General features: G+C 31.9%; 1 protein-coding gene across 2 annotated transcripts in view; it reads right to left on the reverse strand.

Moving 5' to 3' along the window:
- UGGT2 (UDP-glucose glycoprotein glucosyltransferase 2) overlaps positions 1 to 26539 on the reverse strand; it is a 206053-nt gene that overhangs the window by 46691 nt on the left and 132823 nt on the right. For both annotated transcript variants that reach the window (XM_074191915.1, XM_074191916.1), the window contains exons 24-30: positions 23643 to 23738; positions 19285 to 19387; positions 18110 to 18189; positions 16220 to 16409; positions 12762 to 12920; positions 11310 to 11395; positions 346 to 430 (exon numbers count right to left, since the gene is read on the reverse strand). In XM_074191915.1, the coding sequence (XP_074048016.1) occupies positions 346 to 430; positions 11310 to 11395; positions 12762 to 12920; positions 16220 to 16409; positions 18110 to 18189; positions 19285 to 19387; positions 23643 to 23738 (799 nt within the window). The remainder of the gene's footprint in view (positions 1 to 345; positions 431 to 11309; positions 11396 to 12761; positions 12921 to 16219; positions 16410 to 18109; positions 18190 to 19284; positions 19388 to 23642; positions 23739 to 26539) is intronic.

A 26539-nucleotide genomic window follows, 5' to 3' on the forward strand; every position in this document is an offset into this window, starting at 1 on the left:
TTCTTTTTTTGTTTTCTACCTATCTATTAGAAGCTATGAGAGACCAGAAAAAAATCTATTCTACTTCATTGTTATATCCAATAGTATTTGGTGAGTTCAATACTGGATTCACTGTGGCTATTCTACATATTCCTGTTAAATGAAATATTACACATAATTAAATGTGAATAGAATCTCACAAAATCAAGTGAAGAAACTGAGACAATTTTTAGATATTTAAATGATTAGTGCATTTATATTTCTTCAAGTAGGACACAGAATATGATATACTCTGATTTTGAAAAAAAGATTTTAGATCATTCAGATCAAATAAAATGCATGTAAAGAAGGTTTTGTTTTACATACTTGTACTTTTAGAATCTTGCTTTTGAAGTTGCTTAACACCACAATGACATCATCTACATCTGGCAGAGAGTCTGTTCCTTCATGTCTAAAATTATAGAAATACACAATTATACAATATATGCTAAGTATAAACTATGCTTAAATTATTCATTCTAAACTTTCTAGTCTATTTTATACAAACCCTTTAAATTCATACCTCTAAATTTTTTCATGAATGAGGAATATGAAAACTTTGAAAAATTGAATTGATTCTCAGTATAGAGATGCAGAGTGGTATAATGGATAAAAGACATGTCCTCAAAATTAGACCTAACCTGAGCTCACTTTTAACTTCTGACATTTGTATGACTCTGGACAAGTCATTTTACTTTTCAATTCTCCTGGGCAATTCTGAGCTTAGAAGTTGCAGAACTACATTGGTCTGGTCCTAAGACCTAAATATAAGTATAATAAAATTTTAATAATTTGGACATGCCTAACTAGAAGTTTCTTATAATTTGAATAGGGACTGGTTTAAAAAAGATAAGGAAATGAATAATGGTAAACATTCTATTTTAGAGAACAAATTAAATTTGTTTAGATTGTACAACTATCTACTTATATGTCAAAACTAAAGTTAGAAAACAGAAACTATTGTGTTAATATCACAACTATATATCATTCTTATCTATTTGTTATCTGCTCATTATAATACTTAAAATTATTTTATAAGTGCTAAGACAAGTTTCATAACCATACATATTCTGAATAATAGTATTTTAAAATTATCTTTCACATAAACATTCCTATGAATTAGTCTAAATTAGTATGATTTACTGTATATCTTAACCCATTTTATCACAAGAGGATAAAAACACAGGGATATGTAATTTGTAATAGATTTATAAATAGGATGTTAACAGAAAAGAAAAAAAAATTGGTGCTTGTCTGATTTCCATGCAGGTGAACATGATATTTCTGTCTTTTATTTCTAAGCCACCAAAAATTGAATGCTATAAAGCTCCACTAAATAAAACTAAATTCCTACCCTGGGAAATTTTAATGAATTTCCATCATATTTTTTTTTAATCACAGGTCTTATCTAATTGAAATGTTGAGTTTTATTATCACTGATTTTTAGCAAGGAAAAATGTCCAGGACAAAATAACAGCAACAACAATAGCTAGCATTTAAAAAATACCGTAAATGTTTTATAAATATTATCTCATTTTATCCTCATAAAAACTCTGGTAGGTAGGTTATTATGGGGAAACTGAGTCAAACTGAGATTAAGTGATTTAGAGTCACATAGCTAGTAAATTTATGAGGGGCTGGTTCAACTGAATTTCAGCAAGTTCTTCATGGAGAGAGCTCACATTTTGAATTCCCTTCTGCACTTTGACTCAATATAATTTTCCCTACTATAGAATGAATATAGTGTCCATCAATGATTAATCTTAGACCTAGTCATGTAATAATAATGCCTGTTGAGTTACATATAATTTTATATAGAAGCTATCATGTTAATATCACAACTATATATTATTATCTCTTCATTATCTGCTCATTATAGTAAATCTAAAATTATCTTATAAGTGCTAAGACAAGTTTCAATACCATATATATTCTGAATCATAGAATTTTAAAATTATCTTTCACATAAATATTCCTATGAATTAGTCTAAATTAGCATGATTTACTGCATGTCTTAACTCATTTCATCATGAGATTATATAAATAAATAAAAATATAACAAATGCCTGTTGAGTTGACCTTTCTCAGGGTAATTAAAAGACTGATTTTCAGATTTTGATTGACAGGTGTCTGATATGTTTCACAACAAATAAATTAAGAAGAAAAGGAGCATTTAAAGTTTGTTCATAATAAATGAAGTCTATTTTGAAATGTGTAACCATTGCCCCCACATGAATAGGTTCCTCCCGTCTCCCCACACTACACTACAAACACACAACAAAGTCTATTGCAATAAGTTGGTCAAGACAGAAGTATACATTTTTTTTTACAAAAACCTCATCCATTTCAGTAACAGTAGCAACACTGATAATGATGATAGCAAATGTTTATATAATACTTCCCATGTGCTAGGCATTTTGCCTTTACAAATATCTCCTTTGGTCCTCACAACAACTTTGGATGGTAAGTCCATTATTGTGCCTCTTGTACAGATGAGAACATAGAGACAAACATGGACTAAGTGACTTGCCCAGGGTCACCCAGTTTGTATCTGAGGTCTTATCTGGACTCAGATCTTCCTAATTCCAGGTCATTTTTCCTCACTGGACCATCTAAGTGCCTGCTGAACTCATTGCAAACATGAATGGATGGTGAATCCAAACAAATTTCTTCATTGGTTGCAGATCATACAGTGTTTTGTCCATCTCTACCAGCAGGTGAGGAGAATGTTTCCTTATTAGTTCTCTGGATGCCTGGTTACTCATGCTTATGAGAAGAGGTCATCCATCACATGGAATTACCTCACATTTATTTAATATAATTAATATGTTCATCTAGCCTCCAATCTATGAGTACTTCCTCAGATTCCCATTTTTTGCCACCTCAAAGAGAACTATGAATATTGTATATTCTTAGAGTTTGTTAGTTTGGACTAATCTTCCTTTAATCTACTGTCCTGATTCTTTCTCCCCTTTCCTTTTCCTATTGAATGAAATAAATCTACTTCTGTGTCTGTGCAGGAATATTCTTTCTTCTTTTGAACAGTTCAGTAATGAATGAAGTTCAAAGGCCTTCTTCCTCTCATTTATATAGATATATACTTGTACACAAATTCTATGTGATAATTTTTCCTAACTTTCCTTTCCTTCCCTTCCCCTCCCCCCAAGTGTATTCCTGTTTTTTTCTTTTTCCATTGTTATTTTAATATCAAAGTATAACAGGATCACTCTTTAGTCTTTTTCCTTTGTACATCAATGATGGTAGAGTTCAGAGGGGACAAATGTATCACTTTCCTCTATTTGATAGAAAATAGTACCTTGTAGTCCTTTATCACACTGTTCATTCATCATTTTTCATTTATGTTTTTGCTTTTTTATGTTACTGTTTTGTGTTTGAACTTCAGATTTTTCTCTGCAGTTCTGATCTTTTCATCAGGAATAGTAGGCAGGTCTCTCATTAAAGATCCATCAATTCCTGCTCCCCCCCCCCCCCCCATTTATAGTATTATACTATGTTGCTGAATGAAGTTTTCTTGACTCTAAGCCTCTATCCTTTGCTCCCTGGTATATCATATTTCAAGTACTCAATTCCTTTTTTAGTGATAGCTGCTTAATCACATTATGATTTTGACTTTGGCTCTTCCATGTCTGAATTCTCTCATTCTGGCTGCTTACAGTATTTTTTCCTTTGACCTGAAAGTTCTTTGGTTTTCCTGAGAGTTTTATTCTTAGAATTTCATTTCCTCTTTGCCTTCTGGTTCTTTTAACTTTTTTTTTTTGGTTATTGGGTTCAGATAGTTAGATGTTCTTAATTTTTTTTTCCTCAATCTGGTTTCTAGGTCAGTTGTTTTTGCTATGAAATACCTTTTTAACTACTTCATCTTGTTTGTATAGCTACTTGTATACTCTTGATTATGTGAGATAATTTTTAGGGAGTCTGTTGATTGGGCAAAGTTTTGCAATTGTTGTATAAAGTTGTTACTTAGACATTCTCATTCTAATTCTTTCTTTCATAGATCTCTTTTATATATTTATAACTCATTAAAAAACTGAGTTCCACATACCCTTCTTCCTTCCCATCCCTCCCCCACTCATTGAGAAGTCAAGCCATTTGAGATGGATTACACATGTAAAATATTCAAACCATTTCTGTATCAGTCATGTAAGAAAAAATAATAAAAAAATAAGAACTATAAAGAAAGTGAAAAAAGTATGCTTTAATCTGCACTCAGTTTATCACATCTCACCGTGGAAGTGTATATTTTTCAACACGAGTCCCCTGGAATTGTATTGAATAATAATAGCAACAACAACAACAATAATAATGTTGATCAACCTAGTTAAATCTTTCACAATTGATCATTGTTATAATTTTTTTGCATACAATGGTACTTTGGTTTTGTTCATTTTACTTTGTATCATTTCATATGAATTTTCCCAAGTTTTTCTGAAATCATTTTGTTCATCATTTCTTATAGTATAATTGTTGGGCACCCTCTCTGCTTCTTTGCCACCACAAAAAAGAATTACTATAAATATTTTTGTATATGAAGGTCTTTTCCCTTTTCCTTTGATCTCTTTAGAATATAGACCTAGTAGTGATCTTGGTGGGTCAAATGGTAAGCAGTTTTAGAACTTTGGGAATAGTTTCACCTAATTCTCCAGCAAGGGTGAATCCGTTCATAATTCCATCCACAGGCTTTAGTGTACCTCTTTTCCCACATGCCCTACAGCATTTATCATTTTTCTGTTCTGTTATGGTAGCCAAAGATAAAGAATGTTGTTTAAATTTGAATTTCTCTAATCAACAGTTATTTAAATCATTTTATTTTTTGTGGCTATTGATAACTTTGATTTCTTCTTCTGAAAACCACTTATTCATATCCTCTGATCATTTGAGGATTGGTTCATATTTATATAAATCTGGCTCAGTTCTCTATGTGTGTATATATATAGATATATATATCTATATATCTATATATATATATCTATATATGAGACATGATAGCTGTAAAACATTTACCCCAGTTTCCTGCTTTTCTCTTATTTTTTGGTTAAATTAAGTTCTATTTGTGCAAAATATTTTAAATTTTGCTTCCTATGATCCTTTCTATCTCATGCTTGGTACAAACTTTTCCATTATTCATAGATCTGACAGATAAATTTTCCCATGCTTTACTAATTTACTTATGCCATCACCCTTTATGTCTAAATCATGTGCACATTTTATTGTTATCTTGCATTGTGATGTGAGAATTAGTCTATACCTAATTTCTTCCAAAATTCTTTGCAGTTTTCCCTTTTCCAATTTTTGTCATAGTGAACTTTTGACTCTACACATTTATCTAATACTAGATTACAATGATTATTTACTTCTCTGTGTTTTGTACTCAATGTGTTCCACTATTTCCACTCTATTTCTTAGACAGTATGAGATTATTTTGACAAATTTTACAACTTTCTAATATGTTTTGTATATCTGATACTGCTAGGTCTCCTTCCTTCACATTTTTTTTCATTAACTCCCTTGATATTCTCATCATTTTTTCTTATTGTTTTCTATTATTTTTTCTAGCTCCATTATTCTTTGATAATTTGATTGGTAATATATAAATTTAGCTAGAATTTTCATTCTCATTATATTGATTTGATCTATACATGGATAATTATTATTTTCCAATTATTTAGATGCTTTTAATTATGTGAGAAGCACTTTTTAATTGTGTTCATTTACTTTCTGGGCTTGACTTAGGTGGAACCTCAAGTATTTTATAATGTCTGCATTATTTTATTTTATTTTAGGTTTTTGCAAGGCAAATGGGGATAAGTGGCTTGCCCAAGGCCACATAGCTAGGTAATTATTAGGCATTTGAGGTAGGATTTGAACTCAGGTACTCCTGACTCCAGGGCCAGTGCTCTATCCACTGTACCACCTAGCCGCCCCTGTCCGCATTATTTTAAATGAAATTTCTCTTTCTATCTCTTTCTTTGGTGTTTTGTTAGTAGTATACAGAAATAGTGAGATCTGAATTTGTTTTATAGCCTACAATTTTGTTAATTGTTTAAACTAGGGTTTTTTGTTTTGTTTTGTTTTGTTTTTAGGTTTTTGCAAGGCAAATGGGTTTTAAGTGGCTTGCCCAAGGTCACACAGCTCCGTAATTATTACCTGTCTGAGGTCAGATTTGAACCCAGGTACTCCTGACTCCAAGGCCAGTGCTCTATCCACTGTGCCACCTTGCCGCCCCTTTAACTAGCTTTTTAGTTGATTTTCAGTTTCTCTAAGTATAACATCAAGTCATCTGCAGAGAGTGATAACTTTGTTTCCTCATTGCCTATTTTCTCATTTCTTTTTTATTTTTCCAAAAGTTCTCATTCATTTGCAAAAACATTATAAACTCCTGCTTTGCTTCATCTGGAATTATAACTGAATTTATCTTCAAACTGTATTTTCCCCTGTGGCACTGCTTTTAGATGATTTGGAATCATTCTCTTCTTCTGTATCTGTGTCTTGAGCATCCCTGCCACCATAATAGATCGTTATGGAGGAGATTCTTTTATGTTTTGCCCATTTTTTTTTACAGCTTACTTATTGAATCTGACCTTAATGTTAGGGCTGAGTTCTTTCATACTTCTGGAGGGAAGATATGAGTTGGTTCTGTTGTTGTTTTCTTAGGGATGTTGTATGTTATGTTATGTTATTCCCGGATCTAAGAAACTTATTGGAGACTTGACAGTTTTCTGTGTTTTCAAAGTGGTCTGATCCAGGGCAAAGTCTGTTTGCTCCCCTTGTCTGAAATTCCTGAAATTCAAAACCCTGTTGCCTCCACCCCAATGAGCTGGCTGGAAGCTCTATTGTTTCAGAGTGGTATGAGTTGATACCCCTTTTTTTTCTGGGATCTCTCTCTTAGTTTTCCTCTATAGCTGAGTGAGGGAACCTTTTTTTCCTGCTAAGGGCCATTTGGATATTTCTAACATCATTTGCAGGCTATATTTGGTGAATATTTAATTAATTCACCCCTAAAACCTACTAGATTTACTGAATTTTGAGTCCTGCCTGCAGTTGCCTTGACAATGCCATACCAATATGGCTTACAGATCAGTTTTCACACTCCTGCTTTACAGACTGGACTAGATATTTGGGGTGGGCCCTTCATCTGAGTCTGGGGGCAAGACCAAAGTACCAGTGCTGGCTTCTGAACTTCCTCTTTTCTTGAAACAGTCCAATTGCCTCAGGGCCACCACTTATTTCTGATTCCACTCTGAATCAGTGACCCCAAACTGGATATTGTCTGACAAAGCTGCCAGTTCACCCTGTCTTCATCCCTCAGATCTGCGGGCCCTTCTCACTTGGGCTGGATAAAAGGTAATGCAACTTTTTTTGGATTTTCATAGCAGGATTTGAACTGGTCCATTTTCTTGGTATGTTTGGAGAAGTTTGTAGATGGGAACTCATCACATTGCTTCTTACCATTCTGCCATCTTGTTTTTTTAAGATCAAAAGTTTATTTGAGGGGCAGCTAGGTGGTGGAGTGGATAGAGCAATGGCCCTGGAGTCAGGAGTACCTGAGTTCAAATCCCGCCTCAGACACTTAATAATTACCTAGCTGTGTGGCCTTGGGCAAGCCACTTAACCCCATTGCCTTGCAAAAACTAAAAAAAAAAGTCTATTTGAGGTTCATTTAATTTTACCAGTATCTGTATAGATAATGACAGTATAAAGAAAATGCTCCTCATTTGAACAGCCATTTTGAATGTATTAATTTTGCCCAACAATTATTCTCTAATTAAAAGTAATAAGTATGAAAATAGTTTAGGGATGTGTGCTTTGTTTGGTGATAAGAGATATTCAGTCAAACTTATTTCTCCAGGAAGTCTTCTATTATTAATACTTTTAGTATGTTTATTCTTCATTTCCTTTGTACTTATATAGCTTGCATATGTTACATTGAGTTTACTTGCAAATATCCTTAACTCTTTCAATGCATCCCTAAGTAGATTAAAGACATAAGAGAGTGAGAAATACATCTTATATATAAACTATAATTATTATTAAAGGAATATAATCTGAAATCTAAAGTAATCACTAAGAGACAGCATGGTTTTTTTATCAAGTTCTGGTTATGACAGACTAACTTTATTTCCTTTTAATGTTAAGAAAATCAAGAAAATGCTTTACATATAGTTTACATAAATTTCAGCAAAGTATTTGACATGTCATCTGAGTGGAAAGATGTCAGTGACCAAACCCAAGTGCAGTCATTTAGAAGGTAATTATCTATTTGCAAGGAGGTCTTAGTTCAAATGCCTCAGAGCTTTTTCCTTAATTACTTTAATATTAATTATCCTTGTCTAAAGGCACAGATGACAAAAAGTCAGGAAGGGTAACTAATGCAGTGGATGAGAGTATTAGATTATATACAGGCTTAACAGACTAAGTTAATAAGTTGAATCAAATAATATGAAATTTAATAAGGGTAAATACTTATACTTAAAATACAAATACTTAAATTTAAAAAAATCCTAAAAAGTACCAGCAAGGCTAGGTTGCAAATCATTAGATAAAAATTTATTTTGTTTTCTAAACCATTGTTTCTAATTAAACTTGTTTGAAGGACAATTTACTGTTTTAACTACAAAAAATATGGAACAGGTATTAGATCAAATCAGGCAGGAAAAGAGTAATGAAGAAAGAAAAAGATGACAGATATTGCTGGCAAGAAGTTTAGTTAGACACTAGATAAATGGAAGCCTGACAAATATGTTTTCATGTCAATAGATGCTCTAATGTAATGTGATGGGAATAAAATTAAGATTGTGAATTCCTTTAATAAGGACAAAATCAGTTGAACAAAAAATATAATTTTCTCATTCAGTTTATATTTTGTAGATAAAAATTTTCTCCAAAATATTTTGATCCTGAAAGTATACTTAGAAATACTTCAGTCACAAGTGGTACATTTATCCTGTTCCTAGAGTTGAATGGAATAAACTTAAACATACAAAAATAAAAGTAGAGTCTAAGCTGCTGATAATGTCAATCAGTATTCCCAAAATTTAACAGTAGTATGATCTTGATGACCGATTTTATTAAACTAATATTGATGTTAGTTGCTATAAACTTCAACTTTGATTATTTATGTTAAAGGTTTTCCACCTGAAAAAAAGAACCCCAAGGGATTTCATATTGATCTTATCACTGGAGTATTTATTTGATAAGTTTAAAAATTTATTTAAGGCATATGGGAAATTTCCTAATTGTATAAATAAACTTCCCTAACACCTTTGGTGATATTGCCTCTTCTATCACCGTTGACTCCAGTCCCTGCAGATATGAAAATTGGTTCTAACCTTGGAATCACTCTGGGCTTGATAGCCCAACTATGCTTCTATCTTGCTTTTTTACTTCATGGGCTTTGCTAACTATGCCACTATGAGTGTATCACATAATCTCCATTTCATTGCCTCTTTATATATTATCTTTCCTTATTAGAATATAAAATCATTGAGGAAAAAGATAATCTTGTTTATTTTTATTTGTAGTCCTAGCACTTAGCACAGGACCTGGTAAATGGCAAGCCTTTAATAATGTTTTTTTCTATCTGTCCATAATGGAACAAACATCTATACATTTATCTATATTATATAAATAAGTAAAATAAGAATTAGCAGAATTGGTTTTTACCATAACAGAAGGAACTATCCTTACCAAGATAAAAAACATAATAAACTATTGAAAATATATACTTAAACTTAATATATGCTTAAACTGAGAGTGGTTTATAGCATTAAAAGTATTTCCTTGTTTTTAGAGAAAAATTTCAATGTTAGATTTTCCCAAGGAATGTTATTTGTTCAATTTGTATGTCAAAAATTTTTCATGTCAATTTGTTCAATTTATTTGTCAAAAATTTATGATATACTTAAGGCACTGTAGTGAAATTATCTGTAAAGACTTGCTTGCCCTATAACCCTACAAAACCTTCAGTAACTGACTGAATGACTGTACTGAGACTCGAGAAGAAGAAAAAAGCTTGATTTTGGTCATACCTATAAGAAAAGAAAAGGTAAATCAAGTGCTGAATCTTGGTGATGATTAAAACCAATGAAGTGCAAGCTTTAATCAACACTCATCTGCATATTTTAGTATTATTATTCTAAAGAGTATAACTATATATTACTGGAAATATACAAATATTTTAAGTCAATGGATTGTAGATTTAGGGTTTCCTTTTTTTTCTTTCTGTTTTTATTGAGGGCATTGCAGGAGAAAATAAAAACTTGTAAATTAAAAGATTAGAGCTAGAAGGCATCTGAGAAAAGTGAAACTACTTAATTTACAGATGAGGAAACTGAGTTCCAAAGAAGTTAAATGATTTGTTGAGTGTCACACAGGTAAATAATCCAGTTTAGTCATACTCAAAGTAAATTAATTTTATCTCTATCTTTATCAACCAACTATTAATAGTTTTATCCCTGGATTAATGATATTCAACAATATTTAAATTCTTCAGAGTAACTGCCAACCTTCCTAATCTGAAAATCTACCACAAAGTTACAAAATCACAAATGCTGAAGAAAAGTTAGTGATTTCTTCTAGTGTGTGAAATATCTTTGTTCCCCATGTTCCTTGGCAAAATCTTGATGATCAAAGACAGGAAAGATGAGAAATATATCCTTAAAGAAAATTGGGCAAATCTAGAATTTAATATTTTTGAATTTTAAGTTATTATTACTATACTATACTATATATCCTTCATCCGAATTGTACTTTATAATTTATAAATCAAAGGGTGAAAATGGGGATTCTTTCTTTTTTAATAGGTATAGGCTAAGAAAGGTTAGGTGACGTTCAAAATTACCTGGAGGGTAAGGTGCAGAGATAATTAAATAACAATCATTTATTAAATGTGTGCTATGCATAAATCACATTATGGTAGGTTAGGAAAATAAAGGTAAAATTAAACTAGAGATAAAAAAGAAAGCATTAAACAACTTATAACAGCAAGGAACTCAAATTCTATTGGAAAATAACATGTACACATACAAGTACATATAAAGACAATATTTTTGGGAGATGGAGCTAATAGCTAAGCAAAGTTCTTAAGAAGGAGATGATGCTGAGTAAAGAGAGAATTTAGATATTCTAAGAGGTTACATGCGTCCCAGGAATACTGGAAAACCTGGACAAAAGCTAAAGGGTGGTTTTCTATATGTGATTATGCAATTCTGACAACTTTCACGTAAAAACTAGTAAATTTGTTGATCATGTTATTCCAGAATATGATGACTTACCTAGTTATCTGGTAAATATCTTCAGATTTCCCTTGGCGTAATCTCAGAATCCAAGCACCAGGATTTGCTTTTAATTGAAAATATCCCTTATGGGAAGAAAAAAGGATCCAAAGAGAAGACTTAAATATCTAAGAGGATAGTTATTAAGTAGGAATAATGATAACACCTATATTCTAGGGGCTTATAAAGGAATTTTTAAAAAAATATAATGTGTTAGTAGGGACCTTTCAATCTAATCTAGTTTATATCTGGACCTTTCAATCTAATCTAGTTTATATCTTTACCTCTAAGCAGAATTGCATTAGAATTATCCAAAACTGTATTGCACATTAAAATAATTCAAGAGGAGATTCTAATTTCCCTCAGTAAAATGTTCATAACCTTTCCTTTCCCTTTAATGAATATATTCCTAATAGTATTCGGTTTTGTTTCCTGAAAAGTGATCTGTATAATAAAAGATTATCACATTAATATAAAATTTATTAAAATTAAAGGTCAGTCACTATTCATACTTCTAATTAAGCTTCTCATTTTTTGCTTATGGAATACACAAAATATAGGCAGTGTTTTATTTTTATCTTAGTACTTCAGTGTTTAACTATACTATGTAACAGAATTTGTAAGAAGGTAGTTCTGTTGTTTTAACTAGTAAAGAATTATTTGCCCTCTCAAATCTTACCCTTTTCAATGGTCTTCTTACCCAGAAAATCTCTCTCAATTTTCCCAGTTGGAGTAGATTTTTCCCATCTCCTTTGACATTAAATAACAGTTTGCATTTCTCCTAAGGTATTGTTATATAATGATATGGTGTTACTTAAGTTATTGTATTCTAAAGCTTCACTGTAGCACAAATATGATCTAGAATTCTTGAGCACCATCAAATTGATGTCCAAATGCAGGCATAGTGTATATACCATCCTGAAAAGACTTTGGGTCATAGAGTATCAGGGAACTATTTAGCTTTTAAGCAATTATTTCCTTGAACAAATCACTACAAAAGATGGGCTGTGATCTGGACTTGTGGATAAACATCCACATAAAACTTATGAGCCCATTATACTTATTTATCTTTATAAATATGTTACATTTTCTCTGCTAGTCTAGGAGCTCATTAAAGATCAATTGTATTTTAATTATCTTTGTGTTTCTCCCAGGATCTAGCAAAATACATATTTATTTACCCCCCCCCCCCAAGGGAATGGTGTTTTCATCCATTTGAATGCTCTTAGCCATGGAATTTCCTTTCACTCATGCAAATAGGCAACTGATAGTCTGGTACCTAGACTTAGATGACTTTCCAAGTTCATATAGTTAATCTGTGCAAGAGAAACTTAATTTTAAGTCTCCCTGACTATATTATGATGCCTGTCTATTATATGCAAAGGAGTATTTAATAAATGTTGAATTAGTTGAAATGGAAAAAAATAAAAACTACTTCTACCCAATACTTACAAGGTTAGCCATCACAATGGTATCAACTATAACAGGATTCTTTTTCAGGCCAAGAGTAAACTGAAGTCCCCGAGGAGGTTGTCCAGTAGTTTCATCAAAACATTGTCCTTCAAGCAATAGATATTCTAGTTCATATTCTGCTCTGACAGTTCCCTCAATCTATGAAGATAATTTTTCACAATTTAAGTAAGGCATTTTCATCTTTCACAATATGAATTTCATAGGTTAGAAATATTATTATCATAATATAATATAAAGGAAGAGTATTTAAAATCACTGAATTCTTTTGTTTGAAACATTTTGATAGATTATGGAACTGTACAGTTTTCTAAAATAGTTTTAAAGAGCAAGCATTATCACTTTTTCATCTCATGTTATTGACATCAAAGTATTTCCTTTCAGTTTACAAAACCATTGTGACCAAGTAGAAGGCAAAGAAGCTGTGGAACAAAAAGCTATACTGCATATGTAGCATTTATGAATCAAATTGAATGTGAAGGTTTGGATTGGGATTGTTTTTGAAGAATAAAAAAACACATTCTAATCTAAGGATCTCTCTCTTCTAATAGCATCTCTCTTCTAATAGCAGATCTAATAGCATTCTTTTTGTCATCCATCTTCTTGACTTGTGTTTAGCTTCTATCACTGGATGACTTCTCTTAGAAACTTTTTTTCTGTTTTTTCAGGACTACCCTTTCCTGATTATCTTCCTATCCATCTGATAGTATGTTTTAATTTCCTTTTTTGACTATTTATCCAGGTTATTTCAACTAATTGTGGGTCTGTCTGTATCCTATTTTCTTCTCTTTATATTTTATTTTGCTTAGTTATCTCATTAGCCATAGATTCAATTATCATCTCTATGCAGATGATTCTCAGATCTATTTTTCCAGCTCCAACTTTTCTCCTGACCTAGATCTAGACATTTCCAATTGCCTATTGGCTATCTTGAACTGGCCTTCATCACCTCATATCTGGACTGTTTCAGAAGTGTTATAGGTGGTCTCTTTGATTCAAGTCTCCAATTTAAACTCCAATGGTTCCCTATTACTTCCAGGATCAAACATAATTTTTTTTATTTGACTTTTAAAGCCCTTTATAACCTGACTCTCTTCTGCCTTTTTAATCTCCTTAAACCTTATTCTCCTTCACATAATCTGCAGTATAGTAACATTGACCTTGCTTTCTTCATACAAGATATTCCATTTCCTGACTGCATGTTTTCATAAACTGGCCCCATCCCTGAAATTTTTTCTTTCATCTTTACTTTGACTTCAAGACTCAGCTAAAATCAGATCTTCTGCAAGAATTCTTTTTAAGTCCCCCTTAAAATTTATGCCTTCCCTCTTCAATTATCTTCAGATTATCCTTACAGATTTTGTTTGTATAGATCATGTTGTCTTTCAGATTAAACTGAGCACCATGAGAGGTGGGATTTTTTTTCCAGTTCTTTGTATCCTGAACATTTGATATAGTGCATGGGATGTAGTAGGTACTTAATAAATGCTTATTGGTTTGATGACCAAAAGTAGGGCTAGGAGTCTGTAGAACAGATTGGATGTGCTCTACTTATAGCATTAGAAATAGCCTGAATATAAAGATTTGATATTTGAATACTCTCAAGGAATACATTTAGAAAAATCTGATTCAGTTTTTCCCTGAAGATTCCAAATCCATGATTCCAAGAGATGCTCTGAGTCTAGATTTTTTAAAAAAAGGTAAGAAGGGTTTATAAAGAGCCCAGGATTGAATTGCATCCCTCAAAATTTTGTTTTAAATGAATCAAAAAAACAGTCTGACTGAATAGAACAGAGGTGGTATGAACTGAGTTTTGATGGAATTTATACTTGGGCTATGAGTATTACCAGGAAAACATTAAAGTCCATTAGAAATGAGTTCAAATCCAGTCCCAGACATTTACTAAATAACTTCTATATAAACAAACGCAGGATAAATCACTATTTTACATCTCAGTTTCTTCAACTATAAAATGGGGATAATGATAAATATCTTAAAGGGTTGTTGAGAAGATCAAGTGAAATAGTTTTATAGCACTTTTAAAAATGTTCACTATTATTATTATTAATACAAATCTGAATTAGTTGAAAAACAATGCCACATCTATAAAGACAGTTGCAGAAGTAGAATATGACAGCATCCAACTCTTTGATTTTTACTCAAATACTACCTTTTACAAGAAATCTTTCTTGATCCCACCAGTTGTTATTGCTCTCCTTATCTTGAATTTATTTTGATAATGGTGTGAATTGGAATTTATAAAACCAACCCTGATCAATTGGTCTCTTCCCCATCTCCAATCCAAGGTAGGCAAAGAGGGCAAGATGGTGCTATTTTAAGTGAAGTATGAAGAAAAACTTTTGCATTATTATCCTTTAAAAGTATGAAATTCTTGGGGCGGCTAGGTGGTGCAGTGGATAGAGCACCAGCCTTGGAGTCAGGAGTACCTAGGTTCAAATCTAACCTCAGATACTTAATAATTACCTAGCCCTGTGGCCTTGGGCATGCCACTTAACCCCATTGCCTTGAAAAATCTAAAAAAAAAAAGTATGAAATTCTCTTTCATGGAATTGATAGAAGCAGCTTGTTTTTGGCTGACTGGAGATCATCCATGTGCCTGATGATCTAGAAAAACAAGAGCACCAGCTCTGGGAGACAACTGATGCAGAAAAGCTGGGAGAGAGTGAGCTTTGGAGGAACAATCCAGGCTTGCTCCTCTACCAGAAAGTAGGTGTCTAGAGGAGGTTATTTTTTTTCTTTTTCACCCCACGCATCAACCATAGGATCCTGGATTAGAGCTACTCACTCTGTAGGAGACACCAGACCCAATGAAGAGCTGGGGGTTCACCCCATACAAAGAAGGGTGGTGGAGTAGGAGGCAGCAGAGAGGAAAGCCAATTATGGATGCAAGGGAGAATAAGCCTTGAGAGTCATTAGTCAATCTGTGGAGCAGAGCTCACCCAGGGAGTTTATCTGAGTGATTTGCCAAGGAAAGACTAACTTAGAACTTAAGGAGGAGAGTGAGAATATTAGATAAAGAGAAAGGATAGAGGGGTCCTTTGGTGTTGTAGGTTTGAGCTGTCTTGGTTTCATATTCTGGTGCCAGCAACATGCTAGGTTTGAGTGATACAAGGGTACAAAGAAGGAAACAGTTCCTACTTGAAATGAGCTTAATATTCAAATAGAGTAGATAGTTAAAATATATTCAGCATACGTGGAAAATTGATAAAAATATGTTTATAAATATAGACATATGTGTATACATATATATATATATATATATGTATAAATTAATTAAATAAAAGGTTGTCTAGGTTGGGAAGTCAAGAGGAGATTCATGCAGAAGATGACATCTGAGCAACATCTTCAATTAAGAGTGATACTTTATGAAATGAAGGCAAAAAGAGAGTGACATTCCAGGTCAGTAAATTATAACTTACATCCTTCAAGTGAATATTATCAAGATCACAAGAACTGTGTACTGCTTCAACCAACCAGCTTTCAGGAGTAATCATATTGAGAGTCAGAAGAGGTGATTCAGGCATTTCTAAGAACTTTGCCATAGGCCTCAAAGAAAGAATATTATTAGGCCCTGGAGTCAGTTCTGGTTCCAAAACGAAACGATAAAAGCTGCGGGAAAAAAATAACCCAATAAAAAAATGAAGCAGTTGTTATGCAAACAAAAGAAATTTAGCTAAGATCACAAGGAAGGCAGAAAATGGGAAAATTTTTTTACAGATAGATTCATAGATAAAGGTCTCATATATAAAATATATAAAGAACTTTTCAAATTTGGAAGAATAGAAATCATTCCCTAATGCTCTAAACCATTATTGATTAGAAAAATATAAATAAAGTAACTTTGAGATATCATTTTTATACCAGATTAGCTAAAATGACAAATGTTGGAGGGGATGAGGAAAAACTGGCATACATTCCTTGTTGGTGGAACTGTGGATCAATCCAATCATTTATGAGAACAATCTGGAGTTATGGCCAAAGTATTAAACTGCCTCTTTTGATCGAGCAATCCCTCTACTAGATCTATTTCCAAAGATAATTAGGGGAAAAGGAAAAGAACTTTTATGTTCTAAATATTCAGTGCAGATCTTTTTTTCGGATTCAAAGAACTGGAAATTACAGGGCTGTTCATCAGTTGGGGAATGGATGAACAAGTTGTGGTACATGATAGTGATGGACTACAACTGCGTTTTAAGAAATAGTGAATTTAATCTTAGAAAAACATGGTTAGTCTTGCAGGAAATAATGAAGAGTGAAATGAGCAGAACGAAGAGAACATTTTATACAGGAACAATAATATTATTTTAAGAACAAATTTGAACAAATAAGTCATGTTGTTTTATAAATTCCTAAGTTAAAAAAAGGACATATTAAGGAATGTTATTCATATCGAGGAAAAGATAAATAGAAGCATGCATAGAATGTTTTCACACACACACACACACACACACACACACACACACACACACAAAAACAGCCCTCTTTTATGTCTAATCACAGCCATCACTAGAGTAAAGGGGACAAAGAAGAAAAGAAATATACACACAGTTATTTAATATTTTAAAAATTTCAATATTTAAAAGTTTAAATAAATTAAACTTATTTTTGCAAGTTGTACATAATAGATTTGTAGTTTTATGTGTGATCATATTTTTTATTATACTATGTTATAGAAATGCTTGCTTTATTCCATAAATTAAAACTTATATAAATAAAAATTTAAAAAACCTAATGGGCCAATGATTTTTATAGATATCAGGATTTGTTTTGTTTTTGTTCTTGAATCTCTAAGGTCTAGTCTAACATAGTATCTTGCACACATATTAAGTGTGTTTGTTAAATTGGATAACAGGCAGTTGATCTGTTATATCACTGTTTAATATGAATTTATGAAAAATCTTAATAATTTATTAAATAATTTATTAAAAATGGAAAAAGTACAGTTAATATTGTTTAATGCCTTATATGCCCTAATTATATTTTAGATCATAATGAACTGAAAGTAATAATTTGTATTTACAACTAAACTCTCCTCCCAGAAATAAATTAATTGAAATTGACTAGGTTTCATGCTTCTATAATCCATGGACTGTTCTTTTTATACTTCAATCCAACTTTGGTCTCAGATGTCTTGTCTTTATTACTTTTTTCCCTATCATCAAACACTGCTCTGGTCCTGAACATAATTCAAACTTAGAGGAATTGCCATGTTCTCAGCATTCAGTCAGTATCTGATATTTAATATCCACAACAGTGCCTTGAACACATACTTAATATATTTACTGTCAGATAATGTATTAACTCCTCACCTCTTCAGTGGAGCTTCTGAAAGCTTTGGCTTACAGTTCATAAACAATTTCAGTTTCATGTTGACCACACGGCCAAGTACCTATGAAGCAAAATAATTCATATTTAAAACTGTGGTTTCATTGTGATCCATTTCCTTAGTGTGAAACAATGAGATACAGTCACTGTTTGAGGCAGAATATAGGAAACATGTAGAGAATCAATAGTTCTTAGTACAGAATCTTTAAAAAAAATTTTATGAAATGAAAAAATTAATCATGAAGTTTACTCTCTTTAGTAATTTAATAAAAATCTTAAATGAGAAATCCTTCCAAAATCATTTAATGAATAAAAATTGATGCTAATTATTTTTATTTCTTTATATCATTCAGTTGTATAAATCAGTATAAATTCAGTAGTCCAAATAGAATATAGGCATTATAAATACTAATCACTTTTACATGTTTACCTTTACATGTTTTAACTTAAAAAGCATTTCCTTTTATAATAAACATGTGAAAGACATAGCAATATTATTATTCCTCTTTAAAAGATTAGGAAACTGAGTTTCTAACAAGTGAGTTACTTGAAATTATATGACTAATGAAGTTTTAAAATTTACTGTATTTTCTTTTACACTATAGTGCTACAAGATATGAAAAACCAACTCTGAAATTCCCTTTTTTGTTTGGTTTTTGCTTTTTTTTTGTAAGGCAATGGGATTAAGTGACTTGCCTGAGGTCACACAGAGCTAAGTAAGTGTTTGAGGCTGCATTTGAACTCTGATCCTCTTAATTCCAGGAGTGGTACCCTATACACTACAACCTAGCTGCCCCTTCCTTAAAGTTTTAAAAACTGATTTTTGTTTCTTTCTTACATTTTCTTAATAAGACCTTAAAATCAATAAATGCAAACATTCCAATACAGAAACAATAGAAAAGAGTATTGCATATGAAACCATAAACTTCTGAAATGGAGAGGTTTTTTTTTAAAGTGTATTAAATTTTATATAGTGCTAACAAAACTGTCTTTTTTTTGTGTTTCTCTTCTGAACTAAGAAGTTTGAAATGATTAATAAAATAGCAAGTTAAATAATTATGTTTATATAACTGGTGCCATAAAAAACAAAACACTAATCTAAATTAATTACAAATTTGAAGAGGATCATTTAATTTAAACAATTTTTGTATCATCTTACAATTAATAATTGAGTCATCTTCTGTGCTTCTCTGGTTAATGGATCAACGATAGCAATGACATCATAGAATATATCATTTTCTTGAGGGTTTATGTTTATAACACTAGAAAAAATAGTAAAGAATAAATGAGATAAAAAGGAAAAAACTCAATTTAAATAAATTTACCATCTTCACAACCTTACCTCCTCTAATATATCTGCCTTAAGAATCAGTTTACTCTGTGAGAAAATCAACCTCATTATTATAGTTATGTTGAATGTTTTACCCAAAGCATTATTTTCCAGTCTAATTGCTAGTCTTCTTTGCCAGACTTGATCCTCATGACTTGCTAAAGGGAAGCCCATAAAAAATTATTATTTCAAGACAAAATGATGTGTCACAGGTAGGGTGGAAGTCGAGGAGGGAATGATCACATCAGAATGTGAAGTTTCTTAATGGAAGGGGTAGCATTTGGACTGGATAAGATTTTAACAAGCTGAGGTGCAGAGAAAGGTCATTTTAAGGAAGCTTGAAGAACAGTTGTAATGGTTCAATGATAAGAAGATAAAATTGTATTCAATGCATATTTGGTAACATAGTTTGCCAGTATCATAGAACACATGAAGAGGACTCCTGGTCATACATCTATGAAGGATACCAGAATCCTAGTGGGAAGTGCTTTGAATGAAAGACTGAAGAATTTGGACTTTATTCTGAAGGTAGTAGGGAGCTATTGAAAGTTGGTTTTTATTTTAAACAGGGTGATATAATTAGAAAAAAATTTTAGAAAAACCAAACTAGTCATTATGGTTTAAAAGAGAGAGAAGCTAAACCAAACTAAGATATTAGCATTGGGAATGAAAAGGAGGGGAAAGATATTTTGGAGGTAAAACTGATATGATTTAGCAGTTTATTGAATGTGAGAGAAAGGAAGAAAGCAAAGCCAATTCCAAGGATTTATGTTTAGAATATTTCAGGCACGTTATTAAAGAAACAAGATTTGTCCCAACTTAGACTATTTGAGTTAAGGAAAATCACAAATGAAAAATTTTAAAATGTTTTAGGCAATGACAACATAACTGCAATAAGTATATTGACTCCAAAGTAATTACTTTTAATATTTATTTGTATAATATAAGTGCCAGTAAGTTTGTTTAAAAAAACTCATTTTCTTATCATATATATGTATATACATACATACATATATGTGTATATATGTGTATATATGTGTATATATGTGTATATGTATATGTATATGTATATGTATATATATATATATATATATATATATATATATATATATATATATATATAAATGTAATCATGATGTCATGGGGAAGGGACCTTAAGAGATTATCTAGCCAACCCTATATTAAAACAGATAAGGTATCACTGTTACTATAGATAATAAAACTAAGACAGTAGAGTTAAGTGATAAATCCACATTCATAGAGTTAATAAGTATAACAATCAGGTTGGTTTCTTGGCTAAAAAAGAGAATTAACAGCAATAGGTAATTTTATATATTATACTTCTTTTTGGCCTTCAAAGGTTAAATAAGGATTTCTGTTTTGTTGTGTTGTGGATATGGATTAGTACATGAAAATTTGCTTTTTTAGCCTGGATCTTACATAAGAAAAATAAATGAATTTATGGATGTTCAAGAAAAATTTTATTTATGAAGGGTTCAATGAAGAAAGAAATTATTCTTCAACAGACAATTGATAGAAATTTAGTCTTTAGATATGATATATCATATTTAATAGCCAACCTTCTTGCATATTTCTCCACAACTGAAATGATAAAATTAAGTTAGTTTAAAATGATATCACTGAATTAAATAAGACAAATCTTTAAATTCAATAATTTGTAAAAAGTCACTTTAAAAGAACCTACTATAACTACTATGGTTGGTAAAAAGGATACAAAGGTAGAAACTAAAAGCTAAAGTGTTACTTTTTATTTATAGGCTATCTGATTTATTTTTCTAGTAGATCTTTGACCCTAACACAGATAAATTCAGGCAGAGCAGAGAAAAAATATATAATTTCAAAAATTATTTAAGTTTTTAATGTAGTATCATAATTTAGTTTGTAACTTTTTTTGAGACATACATTATAAATCCTATTTTCAATCATTATTAATCAAAACTCTTTATGAAATGTATCTCCTACAGTAAAATATAAATAGAATCACTATAAGTTCTAGGAGGGCTTTGTAAATTGTCTTAAACAAAAATTTAGATGTAATATAATTATCTATACATGGTATATACATGTATACATACAATTAATTTGATATTTGTATGCATACACATATGTTTATATATTTATATTATATATGTATAGACAAATTACCAAAAATATTTAACTAACCAGAACTGCATACTAATGATATCAAATAATAGTATGCAGCATTTCCCTAATGATGAACTTTTTATTATGGTGCCACAGAAATTACAATGGAGAAGGGTCTGAAGTTTCTTTAGTATGGGCCCTCCTTCTACCAACAAGATCATAACCCCGTGTTGCCTTATTATAAAAGTTTCCACAAATTTCTATGGCCAAAAATATCATATGGTGGTCACCCTAATAATGGGCTTCTATAAAATCATCTGGTCTGATTTTCAAAAAGCAAGAAAATATACTATTACCAGGCTTATCAATACCTTTTTTTCTTTTAAAGTGGTTGCTCATATCTTTCCATTTATTTTTCAAAATATTTTGAAAAACTTCAACTTCTTCAATTGTCAAGTTATTGCCATTTTTAAGAGCACACGTAATCCCTTTCTTAGTATTTTTAAAAATCATTAAAATGTTTGGAAAAGTAATTTGACAACAGCAAGGACACTAACTTTGATGTGAATTTTAATTTTTGTTCTACTGCTCACTACCAATATGACCCTGGGAAAATCATTTAGACTCTTTGGGTCATAGCCTCCTCATTTTATGATGAGAGACTAGACCTCTAAGTAGAATGAACTGTCAGGATGCTTGCTGGAAGATTCATGAAATACACAATGAAACCATTAAATTCAAAGGACCAGATTGTTTACAGTTATAGAAACTAAGGTAATAAGGTAATATATTAATATACATAAATATTAAGGTAATCCAACTCTCTAATTTTTAGAATGAGGAAACTGATTTTCAGAGAAATGAATAAAATACCTGAAATCATATGAGATAATAAGAATAAAAACTGAAATTTCCACTCAGTTCTCATTATTGTAAATCTAATATTCTATCCACCACACTACATTGTCTCATGAATTGATCACTGATGGTTACACAGGAAAATAACTTTGTATGTATGTGTGTGTGTGGGATCAAGGAATGGACCCAAAGTAGATGCCCATTGGTTGGAGAATGGCTAAACAAAAATAAAAGGTGGTACTCACATTAATGGTTCACTGCGATGAAAAAACAGTGAATATGTTGAATACAGAGATAAATGGAAAGATTTTGGTGAACTGATGTAGAGGTAGCAGAACCAAGAAAACAATATATACTTTGACTAAAACAATGTAAATGGGGTGGTTTCAAAGAGGAGTTATGAAAAGATACCTCCTCCTACTCCTTTGTAGAGGGGTAGTGTTGTGAAATATTAAATATACTGTTTAATTGTATTTTTTATGTATTGATTAGGTTTTCAGATTTTCTCTCTTCTATCATTTTCTTTCTTTTGAAAATATCTTTTGTTATATGTGATTGGTCACTGGGAGGAGGAAGAATGCAGAGAAAAATTTATGACAAGTGAAAACAAAAGATATCAATCATATAGTTCAAGATAAGAAATAAGTTCAAAAAAAATAAAATTTTTCTATTCCATTTTGTCTCAATATGCCTCACCCCCAAGATGGTATAGCCTCACTATATCATTTCCTGTAATAAAGGACAAAAAAAGAAAGAGAAAAAAGTAGTTTAGCAAAATTAAACAATAGATTAGTGGACCTGAGAAATATTTGTATTGGTGTAAATCTATAGTCCCCCTACATCTGTAAAGAAGGGAGAAACCAGTATCTTTTCAACTTAGTTAGGAAATGCCTTAGCTTGCATTCTATAAGTATAGCCTTCAAAAGGTACCATGGGTTAATGCAAAGAATTGGATTTAGAGAGTCCAGTTTCAAAATCTGGCTCTCCCACTTAATAGTTATTAACCTGTCTATGCCTCAGTATTGTCATTTGTAAAATGAGAAATTTGGACCAGATGACCTGTTAGGTCCCTTCCAGCTCTAAATTTGATTTTAAGAACCCAGGGTTAACTCTGCCAAAAAAGGCATTAAATAGCAATATGGTGCTAGTCAATGACTAATAGCACACATTAAAAACATTATTAAACAGTGACAGAAAAAAAAGTCCTTTGATTTCAGTCTTACCTGTGCTGTTCTTTAGGGAATGTGACATCATGCCGAGATTCGCTTTTAGGCATAGAGGAGAGAAGGGCATCCACTTTCATAACTAGATCACTTCCACTAAAAAAAATAAAATAAAAACTTGTGACTTCTCTGAGGCAAATAATCTTCCAGGTTTTATTTTATAAATTATAGCCTGAAAAATGCATAATTCAAAGCCATGACTTTTATCATTTTGAATATTATGAATTTTTAAATTTTCTCAGTTGGGGTTATGTTTCCCATCATGCCATCTTGCCGTCATAAGGGGAATTCATTTCCCTCATTCATTTTGTCATTTTTTTCAAAAAAAAAGGGCTCACTAGCTGTGCTCTCTGAAAAAGGAATACTATTCTTATTAAAAAATTCTTACAAAGTAAAACAGGCTCTTTTTGATGGCCTCTGAACAGAGAAAAGATATAACAATGTCCCCTATACCTCACCTTAATTCTTACTGTATTTTTTTCTGAGCATTGATATTTAATGAGTGCCATTAGCACCCTAAAAATAGTCTTGTACAAGTAAGATGATTATTTAGTAAATTTAACTATTCAATTCAAGAAATACATTCAATACACCTAATATGTTTCTCATATTACTTTAACTATGGGGGATTAGTAGACTTGTGGGGGAAGAGTGATATGCACATGACATAGTCAAAGTACTAAAGGATTTGAAGGATAAAATATTAGAAACAATGAACACAACTCAAGTGATGGATGTAAACACCTTCCAAAACTGATTCTATAGACAAAACTGTTAGATACAGCTATAAAATAAGATAAAGTGACATTGCTAGAACTGTAATCTTTCTATGCTCATATGGGCACACAATGTGGGGTGGAACTGTGCCAGTGTCTCCGATGTGTCACAATCCATTCCAAAATTTTTCAGAGAACACTTGAGAGCATACTTGTATCACTTTTTCTGACCTCCAGGTATGAGTGCTTGCCTTGTGTGAGTTCTCTGTATAATAGTCTTTTAGGCGAATGTACATTTGGCATTCAAATAACATGAGCACCATTGGTATTGTGCTCTCTGCAATCGAATTTGAGTGCTTGGCAGTTCCAGTATCCAGTACCTTATCTTGCCAAGTAATCTTCAGAATCTTTCCAAAGCACTTCAAAAGGAAATGATTCCGTTTTCTGGCATGGCACTGGCAAACCATCCAGCTCTTACAGACATCCAACAATAAGTCAGCACAATGGCTCTTCATTTGGTAGGCACCTAAATACCTCAACTCTCTCATACATTTCTTACTAGCCTTCCAAACACTGAGTTAGCTCTGGCAGTGCATGTCATCTTTGTGAACATCCCTGGAAAGTATTTTGCCAAGGTGTGTGAACCTATCCACAGCATTCAAAATTTCTCCTTTTGCTGTAATAGGTGGTTTCTCATATGGATAGGGTGGTGCTGGCTGATGGAGAGCCTCTGTTTTCTTGGCATTAAATGTCAGGTCAAAATTAGCACAAGGGGCAGAGAATTGATCAATATTCTGTTGCATCTTCAGTCCCAGGGACTGAATATATAATCATCTGTGAACAAAAAAGTTGTACATCAATTTTCCCTCCACTTTAGTCTTGGCTTGTAGCCTTTTTGAGTTTTATATTTTTCTATTGGTGTGGTAGCTAACCTTGTTGCTATCTTTGCCCTGTTTCATTCCACTGGTGATTGGGAAAGAGCAGCAGCATCATCCATCATCCAGAAGCCAATCAGGTGTGCTGTCATTTGTGTTAGTGATGAACTTCTGGCAACCAAATTTTCCCAAGCTCTTCCAAAAGTCTTCCAACTGACTGCATCAAATACCTTGGTCAGATTAATGACTACTGTGTACATACAGATATCTGTTCTGCACCAGGTATTTTTCCTGGAGTTATTGGTAGTAAACACTGTATCAACCATTCCTTGGCTCTTTCTGAAGTCACACAACTTAGGTAGATGACCATCTTCTAAGTGAAGAATCAGTCATAGGAGGACTCTGTCAAGAATCTTGCTGGCTTAAATAACTGGGCAAACATCAACTGCTCATGGATAGGTAGATCTAACTAATATTATAAAAATGACAATTCTACCAAAATTAAACTACCTGTTTAGTGCCCTACCAATCAAAATTTCAAAAAGTTAGTTTAATGAGTTAGAAAAAGTGGTAAATAAATTCATATAGAGAAATAAAAAGTCAAGAATTTCCAGGGATTCATCGAAAAAAGTGAAAAAGAAGGGGGCTTAGCCTTACCAGATTTCAAATTATATTATAAAGCATCAGTCATCAAAACTGTCTGGTATTGGCTAAGAAATAGAGAGGTGGATCAGTGGAACAGACTAGGTGCAATAGCAGGAAACAATTATAGTAATCTGCTGTTTGATAAACCCAAAGAGTCCAGCTATTGGGATAAAAACTCTCTCTTTGATTGCTGGGATAATTGGAAGTTAGTATGGAAGAAACTTAGATTAGACCAACACCTCACACCCTATACCAAGATAAGATCCAAATGGATACAGGATTTAGACATAAAAAAATACTATAAGAAAATTAGATGATCAAGGACTAGTTTACCTGTCAGATCTATGGAAAGGGAAGCAGTTTATGACTAAGGAAAAGATGGAGAACATCACTAAAAACAAACTAGATGATTTTGATTAGATTAAATTAAAAAGGCTTTTGCACAGACAAAATCATGTAACCAAGATAAAAAGAAATGTAGTAAACTGGGAAACAATCTTTACAACTAATGACAAAGGACTCATTTCTAAAATATACAGAGAACTGGGTCATATTTTTTTAAAAAAAGATTTTATTTGAGTTTTTTGAGTTTTACAATTTTTCTCCCAATCTTACTTCCCTCCCCCTCCACCAGAAAGCAATCTGTCAGTCTTTATTTTGT

Source organism: Macrotis lagotis, chromosome 6, assembly GCF_037893015.1.
Source record: "Macrotis lagotis isolate mMagLag1 chromosome 6, bilby.v1.9.chrom.fasta, whole genome shotgun sequence".
NCBI lineage: Eukaryota > Metazoa > Chordata > Mammalia > Peramelemorphia > Peramelidae > Macrotis > Macrotis lagotis.